General features: G+C 41.1%; 3 protein-coding genes across 5 annotated transcripts; 2 read left to right on the plus strand and 1 right to left on the minus strand.

Moving 5' to 3' along the window:
* The first annotated feature begins 202 nt into the window (after positions 1–202).
* LOC117783684 (RNA polymerase-associated protein Rtf1) lies at positions 203–3,611 on the plus strand. 2 transcript variants are annotated; one of them, XM_034621211.1, is made up of 4 exons: positions 203–348; positions 451–1,420; positions 1,480–2,655; positions 2,721–3,611. In XM_034621211.1, exons 1-4 carry the CDS (start codon positions 268–270, stop codon positions 2,825–2,827), a joined length of 2,334 nt encoding a protein of 777 aa, XP_034477102.1. In that variant the 5' UTR covers positions 203–267; the 3' UTR covers positions 2,828–3,611. The 2 variants fall into 2 exon arrangements, with proteins under 2 accessions (XP_034477102.1, XP_034477103.1); XM_034621212.1 differs by having other exon boundaries at positions 1,483–2,655.
* A 1,639-nt stretch (positions 3,612–5,250) lies between these two features.
* Positions 5,251–8,456, plus strand: LOC117785168 (neurotrimin). The gene is made up of 6 exons (XM_034623080.1): positions 5,251–5,545; positions 6,603–7,082; positions 7,142–7,585; positions 7,649–7,714; positions 7,965–8,099; positions 8,162–8,456. The coding sequence occupies exons 1-6, from the start codon at positions 5,368–5,370 to the stop codon at positions 8,356–8,358; spliced, it is 1,500 nt and encodes a 499-aa protein (XP_034478971.1). The 5' UTR covers positions 5,251–5,367; the 3' UTR covers positions 8,359–8,456.
* On the minus strand, positions 8,429–9,905 carry LOC117785169. Of its 2 annotated transcripts, XM_034623082.1 has the most exons (5): positions 9,468–9,905; positions 9,299–9,412; positions 9,183–9,242; positions 8,549–9,129; positions 8,429–8,518 (listed from the first exon to the last, which is right to left on the minus strand). In XM_034623082.1, the coding sequence occupies exons 1-5, from the start codon at positions 9,867–9,869 to the stop codon at positions 8,506–8,508; spliced, it is 1,170 nt and encodes a 389-aa protein (XP_034478973.1). In that variant the 5' UTR covers positions 9,870–9,905; the 3' UTR covers positions 8,429–8,505. The 2 variants fall into 2 exon arrangements, with proteins under 2 accessions (XP_034478973.1, XP_034478972.1); XM_034623081.1 differs by having other exon boundaries at positions 8,429–9,129.
* Positions 9,906–9,948: the final 43 nt, after the last annotated feature.

Raw genomic sequence — 9,948 nt, forward strand, 5'->3', positions numbered from 1 at the left:
TTTTTTTAATTTTCTTTGTATATTTATGATTATTGGACATTATTTTCTGGATAACAAATTTATGCACAAGCTACCCCGTATCCAAGTCAGCTGTTCGGTTTTTACTTCAACAAAACCAAATTTCCCGGGTAAATTTTATTGCTCACTGTTATGAACAGTTGAGCAGCATGTTAAGCTTGTGTCTCTGTACATATTTATGTTAGTTATTTATTTTCACACTGTTTTCAGGTTAACTTTGTTGTTTGGCACAATTTTTACTTAATTACAATGGGAAAACGTCGAACGCAGTCTCTGATCGACTCAAATTCGAGTGATAGTGATAGCGACGCGGATACCAATTTGGAATCGGTAAGTATTACGCATTAAAATGCCATGACGCCCTTGTAGATAGCCGCCAACGCAAAGGGATGATTGACGCAATGTAAAAATCCATAATTATTTTGCACACAGGATTTATTGTCGTTGGCCAGGAAGCGGAAGAAGCCAAGCAATGTAACAAAAGCAGCAAACTCAAAGTCCGACTCCGACTCGGACTGGGCAAACAACAAATCTGGCGCGCCAGCAACAAAGAAGAAGCGCCAGAAGAAAGCAAGCAGAGACTCGAGCTCCTCGGAGGAGAATTGGGATGAGGATAGCCAAGATGAGGCGCCTGCACCCGCTGAGAATCGCCCTGAAGCCGAAACGAAAAAGCCAGACAATCTCAGTGAGCAGGAAGAGGGTGAGGTATCAGACAGTGACTCTGACAATGACAAATCCAAATCGAAGTCGGGCTCATCATCTGGCTCTGGTTCTGGCTCGGATTCGTCCAGTTCGTCATCATCAAGCTCCGATTCGGAGTTTGACGATGGCTACGATGACGATTTGATGGGTGACGAGGAGGATCGCAAGAGGCTCAATGGCTTGTCCGAAAAGGAGCGTGAAACTGAGATCTTTAAGCGTATCGAACAACGCGACATTATGCGAACCCGGTGGGAAATTGAGCGAAAGCTTAAACTCGCCCGTCGTGGCGAAAAGAACGAAAAGTCCAAGACAAAGGGAGACCGTGCCAAAAAGAAATCGAAGAAAGAGAAGCGCAGTAAGAAAATTAAAGACATGGCACCACCCGTGCCGGTTTCAACCACAGCTGACCTTGATGCCAGCAAGAGCAGTGCAATCGAAGCCCGGGCTTCGGCCAAGAGTCCCTCGCCCATGCCCACAAACCGGGAGGGACCATCAACCTCAGCCACAGGCTCAGGTGCCACAAGCAGCAGCGCAGAGAAAAGTTCCGAGGAGCAAAGCGCCAGCGGAGTATCTGATTACTTCGATCACAAAGAGCGCTCCAAGGAGCGCAAGAAGAACGTTGAGGCCAACAAAACCGACGACAAGCGAAGCAATGCAATGGCCATGCTCAAGGCCAAGCGAGAAGGAAAAGCCAAAAGAGGTAGGAATCTATTTATAACATATATTTCTAGAGATTAATCTTATGCATTTGAATTGCAGAAGAGGAAGAAGCTAAACGACAAGCGGAACGCGACCGTGATGATGATAAAGAGGAATTGGAAAGCGTATCTGGCTGCAAATCGGCTGTGAAGCTGAAAGCATCCGAAATTTACTCTGACGACTCGGGCAGCAGCGACTGGGATGACGATGAGAAGCCAGCGGGAAAACGATCACGTTCCAACAGCAGCAAGGCCTCCAGCGAGTCGGAGGATGACGAGAAAGCCACAAAGAGCCCAGTGTTTATAACTAACCGCGAGGATCTCAACAAGTTGAGGCTGTCCCGCTTCAAAATGGAGCGCTTTGTCAATCTTCCCATATTCGAGAGCACAGTCGTCAATTGCTTTGTGCGCATCAGCATTGGCAACAATGGCCAGAAGCCCGTTTATCGTGTGGCCGAGATCGTTGGCGTTGTGGAGACTGGCAAGATTTACTCATTGGGCACGACACGTACCAATCGAGGACTCCGTCTGAAGCACGGCACACAGGAGCGCGTCTTTCGGCTGGAGTTCATATCGAATCAGGAATTTACTGAAACCGAGTTTAACAAATGGTACGAGATCTGCCAGCAGCAACATGTACCGATGCCGACAATAGATCTGATCGACATTAAACATAATGACATTAAGAAGGCTCTAAACTATGAGTTTAAGGATGAGGATGTTGACAAGATTGTGGAGGAGAAGAATCGCTTCCGCAATCGTCCCACCAACTATGCCATGAAGAAGACCTGCCTCATGAAGGAACGGGACGCGGCCATGTTGCGTGGCGACTACGATATTGCCAATGATCTGGGCCAACAAATCGATCAGCTCGAAAGTCGCGCCTCCGAACTGGATAAGAGACGCTCGCATAGTCTCAATTTAATTTCCTACATTAACGATCGCAACCGCAAGCGAAATGTAGAGGATGCCGAGAAGGCCATTATGGAGGAGGCACGTGCCAACAAAGGCCTGAAGATATCGGATCCATTTACGAGGCGCATCACACAGCCCCGCATGGGCTTCAAGGGTGGAAAGAAGGACGAGGACGACGTGTTGCCAGCACCTTTGCCGCCACCACCGCCAGGCAAAAAGAAGAATGAGACGAGCACTTCCAATGCTAAACCAACGGACAGCAAGGACTACAGTTTGTACTCACTGCATGACTTTGACATTGATCTGGATGTACCACTGCCAGGTAAGCTTCATTGACTTTGATCTCACTTTAAATTTAATGCCACTCACATCCCCATCTAATTACAGTAAACAGTGCCAATGCGCTTCCCAAGCCGGCAAACAAACCAACCGAGACGGTGTCCAAGCGTTCGCTGAACCTGGAAGACTACAAAAAGAAGCGCGGCCTCATCTAGCTGTGTTGCATGCTTCAATTAATGGCGTTCTTTATATTTACGTAGGTTAGTGTTGGTGTTGCGAGTAATTAAACGTAAACGATTTGATGTGACGATTGAGGATTTAAGAGAAGGAGAAATGATTGTTAGCTCTCCATTTTTAGCAGTACGCAAATGAATCACCTATAGACATAGTTTACAAATTGTATTATGTTTACGAATATATCGCTTTGTACTAATAGAAGACCGTATACGTTCATTCTCATTCAGTGATTGACCAGATTATTTTTAATCTATTGTCGGAGATCTCTCGAGACTCCTGATTACGAACCGGATATGCACAATTTGCATACCGTTAATTTGCTTTGTGTGTCGGATATGTCTGTGTGTGCGTGTGCATCTGTGTGACTCATTTTAATTTATGAACAATTTATTAGCTGAATTTTACAAATTTTACAAGCAAAAACAAAACTCATTTAAATCCACATTATACCTATTATTGTAATTATAAATAGTCTAAGGGTCACAAATCCTTTGTAATTTTGTTTAGCGTTAAGTTACAAATTGTATTAGTTGCTGTATACTCTATCTATTTATCCCAAAATAAACCTTTACTTAAGGCATATGCGTACATGCGATATAAATATATACTATACATACTTACATGCGTATATTGTACTTCTATCAAACGTTGATTCTCCCCACAAACCTAATTAAATACATGATACAAAATACATTAATTATAATGCGTCGGTTGTAATCATTGAACGCTGTATTAAATTTAAATAAATACAATTTAAAAGTAGCCAAGTCTAAACAATAAAAATACTATAATATGCTCAATCCATCGGCCAAAATGTTGAGCAACATTTCAGTTCTATATCCAAACTGTCATTTACTTAATTGCTCAACTGTACCATGATGAGAGCTCGGACTCAAGTCAAGTCTTCTCCGACGCTTCTTTTAATTGGTTTGCAGTTTGTTTGCGCAGCTGTTGGAGCCCCATTCGAATCCATGATCCATCAGTAATTTAATTAATTCGATGAAATTGTCTTTTAATTGAATGTGATCGTGTTTCAAAAAAAGAGTTCGAATTAAACTACACAAGTTTCTAAAGGTCACAAACGAATTGAGAAGTTATATATATAAATTACGACATGGTTTCAACGGATTTACCACCATTTAATCGATAATATCTAATAAAGTCTTAAAGAGATCATTTTATTTGACAATCTGTCAGAAAATTTGTGTTTCCCTTATTTACAGATTGTCATTGAAGTTAGGTTAAAATGATTTATGAGTTTTTAATATTGTTGATAATGATAATATAAATTAAGTAGTAAATATTTACATAAAAATCATCTTTATTAAAAACATATGAATAGTGATCTATAGATTGAAAACAAATTAAAGCCGGATTATTAGAAAGTTTTTTTTAAATATTTTGAAGAAGTTAAAGTAAGTTTAAAAGTAAAATAAGCTTGACAAAAAAGAGATTTACGATCTGTTATTATAAATACTTATATAGTAAAGACAGCTTGCAAGAGGAACTGCGTACGGCATTATTTTTCGAGCCCAATAAGAATCCAACTATTATGCAACAATTTGAACAAAAGGGAATTCAAATAATATATAATATTGTATATGTAGATGCACTTCCGGTAAATGTTTGTTTTGTTAAAATGCTTGCATTCACTTCACAATATTAACGATGGTATATAGGGGAATAAATGTTTGGCCCGAATGGACAGAACTTCAGCTGGGAAACGATGCTCGGCCGTCATCACCTCGTCGTGAACATGTGAATGTGCCTGATCCGATCACAATGATGAGAGAGGAGGCAGGGGTAGGGGGGAAACATGCATGCATATTTCCCATTGTGGCACAATGACATTTTATCTCAAAGTATGCAACAGAAGCACGTTCTCTGAAGCGGAGAATGTAATAGATCAGAAGTAACGGCAGAAGCAGCATCTGATTCAGATTCAGATTCAAAATCAGAATCAGATTCAGAATGCTGAAAACTAGCGATGCGTATCCCATGCAAATGGACATGGATGGCGTGGGTGTTGCGGGGACGCTCTGTTGCATCTGTAGATACTTATGTACATATGTACTTATAGATACATATGTATCTCAAACACAATGCGTCGTTCCGTTGCCGAACATTAAAGGCTGCTAATCAACCGGCATTCAAGAAAGAGCAAGTGGCTTTTTGAGCTGTCTTCAACGACGCTTCGCCTCTGTCACTGTCGCTGTCACTGAGATGCCTCCGTCTCTCAGTCACTTCTTTCCCCTCCTGCGCCGCAATTGTTCGTTGGGTGACGCCAACGCCAACGCCGACGCCGACTCTGATGCCACTGTGACATGCAACAGATCCACATCGGCAGCTCAAGCGATCAGTTGAGCTCGCGACTGCAAACTCGCCGGAACATTTTCAATTGTGACACGCGTCCAACGGGGGAGACTTACTTGAAATAGATTCATTCGATTACGTACATTAGAAACGTCGTTAAATCGCAGTATTTCTCTAATTTAATTTAAATTCAAGTGCTTACAATATGTGTGCCACAAAGTGCTCAATTGATCTGTTGATATCGCTGCTCCTCTTGATGTCCACTATATCCAACGCCGAACTCAATTTTAACAATGATCTTGACAATCAGAAATTTAAAAGTATCCCCACAACCATAAAAACCTATGAAAACGACACCGTCCTCCTGCCGTGTTATTCGGACAGTAAGCGCTATTAAATACCCAATAATAATCACTACAATGTTTGTGTTTAACATTAAGATACATTCGATTGTAAAGTGTCGCAGAGATATATAAATAGCTAAATGTGTTAGATGACCAACATTAATAGGCCTTGAAAGTGTTCCTTTGTGCTCCCTCCACAGGGGACAATTGGACCCGAACAATGGCATTTAATTCGACTCTACGACTTGATTGATATTACGATCATAAAGCCCCTGGAATGACTTCACAATGGTCAGCCAAGGAAATTCGTTCATCACAATGGATTTTCATCTTTCTTTTTAAATTATTCACAATAGAAAAATACAGTAAAACGGATTTCATTAATTTAACGTCTTACTGCGATAAGTTTTCTAGAAGGGCTTCCAATTCTCTAATAAAAGAGTTGTTGACAGCAACCTTAAGATAAAATTACTAGATCAGACAGAGATTAAGATGAAATTTAAATTAAGATTGAATTATATTTTTATTTTAATTGTGCGGGGAAACCCGAATCCATTTTAATTAAATTCAAATGGTTTCAAAAAGATACATACTTAAGTTCTATGAGACAATTTCAAGAAATCTAATTAAATCTAATGCTACCTGAAAGATACATTAGTATCTTTTGAGTCTGTGTCAGAGAAAATCGAAAATAAAGTATATTTTCCTGAATTCTAAATAATATTAATGTATGTAACAAATACTTTTGAATCTTTGGCTGTGTAATTTTATTCTTGCCACGGAAAATATAAAAAAATAAAATATGATTAATTGAAATCTAATTATATATAAAAGTATCTGATAGAAGCATTAGTATATATTGAGTCTGTAATTTGATTCTTGAAAGTCGAATCACAATTATATTTTATTAAAGTGTAATTAGATCAAAAAGTATATTTTCTTATGTGAGATTAATTTTGCCGCCGAAAATCTAAATATAATTAAATATATAGCAGTAAAATGTAATTAAATTTAAAAGTATTTGATGGATACAAAGTATCCATTGCTGTGAGATATTAAATTTTAAATATTTTATTATTAAATACTTGAATTATAGTTCCATTACAGTATGTGCGCTGGCATAGGGATAATGTGCCGTTGGTGGATTCGCGACATCCCGAGGTTCTGCCTCCGGAACGCATTGTGCTCTGGTCGAATGGCAGTTTGCAGGTGTCCAATGTTAAGGCAGAGGATACCGGCGACTACTACTGCGAGATCATGTCGAACAACAATCAAGCCGTGCAATTGCACGCGATTGAAGTGCAGTATGCGCCCAGTGTGGCCACAGAACCCAGCGGCATCTTGGAGCTGGCCATTGGGGCCACCTTTGAGGTGGTCTGCCTGGCCCAGGGTGTGCCCCAGCCGGCAATCAGTTGGCGACTAAACGGCAACTCTTTGGACCAATACAGCAATGCGGCCAATCGCCAGAGTCACATCTTTGAGATCAAGTCGCGGAACATGGCAGGATTGATCGAGTGTCTGGCAGTCAACGGAGTGGGTCAACCAGCTGTCGCAGGCGTCTATCTTCATGTACTCTGTAGGTGAACATAACAAACAGTTAAACTATCTCTACAATCCCAATTCGTGCCATTCTAGTTGCTCCTGAGCTATCATTGCCGCAATCTGTGGTATACACCAAAGTCGGAGATCGCGCTCAGTTAGAGTGCATAGTGGAATCGGCACCGCTGGCGACACTTCAGTGGTTCCATCACGGCGTGCCCGTTCAATTCGGCGCCCAGATACACAGCCAGGAGATGGAGATGCGGGTCAGTCAATCCCAGGACAGCTACGTCAGTCTCATCAAGCACGTGCTGATCGTGAGAAAGGTACGCGATTCGGACATGGGACAGTACGAGTGCCGAGCCAGTAACTCCATTGGCTTCAAGAGCGCCACCGTCGAGCTAACTGGACGCCCAATGCCCTGTGTCTTCAAAATCAATCCCGGCACTCAGAGCTCCACGTCCCATGTGCTCGTTTGGCAAACCGAGAGCATGCTGCCGATTATGGAGTTTAAACTCAAATTCCGACAGATTCCATCAGGTTCGTATGTCAAATAGGGGTTAATATAACAATAATTTAACACATTATCTTTTATTTCTGCAGGAAATTTAACTAAGCCCGTCAGAACCAACTGGACGGAGCTGACAATTCCAGCTCAAGTTACCATTGGTGAGTCCAAGAAATGGATTTCCATATTTGAAAACAACATTTGACATTCCCGCATTTGATATAAACAAATAAACAGTCGCCATATATAAATAAATCCAAACAAAATCACCTCTTAAAAATTTGCAAAGCTATCAAAAAATAAAAGAAACACAAATAAAATTATATTAAGCAACTTTTCAGCTTATTTGTTTATGTTTAAACACAACTTTAAGTATTTCTAAAATTAATAAACATATTTTGTCAATCTCAGGTCCAATTTACATCACATCCTATACTCTGCATGGCTTGCAGCCTGCCAGTCTCTTTGAGGTCTCAGTGCTGGCCAGGAACAGCTTTGGCTGGAGCGACAACAGCAAGATTGTGCGGTTTGCAACTGGCGGCGAAGGTAAGTCTATATCTTCTACACTCTCACCTAAGTTCTATAGCTTTTCATTCCCAATTTTCAAGTTGAACTGCCCAATTATTCGACGGAATCGGAGTTGCAATATGATGCAACGGAGGAGGTCTTTGATAATGAGATAACCCCGAGATCTCACGTATTCACAGCGAGCATGATTCACAATGGCGCAGTTAGCCGTGTTTACGGTGTCTTGACCTATATAACGATATTTTTACAAATTTGTCTCGCAATGCATTACACATAAAATATCTTATACTAGTAATTTGTACTGATTTCAATGTTCCCAAAAATAAATATATAGTATGACAAAATCGTATTCTAGAGTAACTTTGTCAATTATAATTAAATGTATAATAATTCATTTGTTTAGTATTTAATTAGTATACTTTGTTCAGTTCTGTCTGGGGAATTGCTAAAGCGTTGAACTTGCATAGATCTCCTCAGGCTCACGCTCCGGGGAAAACCACCACAAGGCGTCAAAGACAATTAATTGTAAGAGACCTGCACCGGCTGCACAGTCCTCAAACGTGATAGGAGGCAACTCTTTCTTAACATGTCTGGCATATATCTTAAGCATTCTGTTATTGAATCCCAGCAAGGAGATGGGCTTGTCGCGGTGCTCTTGCTGGTTCCACATTGCTAGTAAGATGCCTGACAGTTGGTTGACATAGTCCAACAGCGGCTGCACAGCATTCATATTTTTAGTAGTGTTGCTATTACAGATCCTGTTTAGCTGCTTCTCGTATGTACTCTTAGTGAACAGCTCATTTTCCAAGCACATGGAGCAGCGCACACAGCCAGAACAAAACATGTTCCTAAACACCTTTTGAAGATCACGAATGTCCGCGATACATGGCAGCATTACAAGCCCGCTAGCCTCGACCAATTGCGTCACAGCTGGCAAACCGAGTCTGACCTGGTCACAAGCAATGGCCACATAGTTACTGAATCCCTTATCTTTAATTTCCTTCAATATATAGGTCAAGGCTTTGGCAATGTTCTCGGGGGTAATGATCTGTAAAGAAGTATAACTTAAAATCCAAGCAGATCAAAAGAATCATCACTTACGGTTGTCTGTAGAATTCCAGTCTCCGCATCCTCGCTGGCAATGTTCTCACTTGTGATAAGCTGCACAGTTTACGAATAAATTGCAGTTGTTCCTTATAATTAAATAGCTAACTTACTGGCCACTCGAATTCCTCCGTATTTTCATCCCAACTGCGCAGCTTGGCGATGCTCCTAGCATAGCAAAGATTCTGTTCTTGGCCATTTGTTCGTGATACGAAGATAACAAATATCTGCAAAACCATTAGTTATTAATATATGTTTAATAAACCTGTTTCTTATCACTACCTTATGCACATATGGTTCTTGTCGCACCATAAATTCATCCATATTTAACATATACGTCTTGGAGCGATCAATACGCCCCAGCACATCGGGATGGAAGTACTCCAGTCCCTCACCATCCTCCGTCCTGCGAACACGCTCTATTCTCCATTGTACTTTGCCGAATAACAATTCGCACTCCGCCTGCTTGAAAGTTCGAATCTCAGCAAAATCATCAAGTTGCACGCGGGCTCCAAACTTTGTGATTGCCGGTCTCCTGGATCTCCAATGCGGCTGATTGAATCTCTGCCGAGCTGCCAACAAGCGTTCATACCGCTCCTGCTTTGTGCCCTTTGTATCCAGGCCATAGGCGTAAAGCTCCCGCTCCAAATCAAGAGCAGTGAATTCCGATAAAGGCACGTCCATTAAGCAAAATGTAAACAAAGTTTTAAACAGTGCCAAAAGCAGTGCTGACAACTTTTTAAAGGAAAAATGATCTATTTCT

Source organism: Drosophila innubila (assembly GCF_004354385.1).
Source record: "Drosophila innubila isolate TH190305 chromosome 2R unlocalized genomic scaffold, UK_Dinn_1.0 1_C_2R, whole genome shotgun sequence".
Lineage (NCBI taxonomy): Eukaryota > Metazoa > Arthropoda > Insecta > Diptera > Drosophilidae > Drosophila > Drosophila innubila.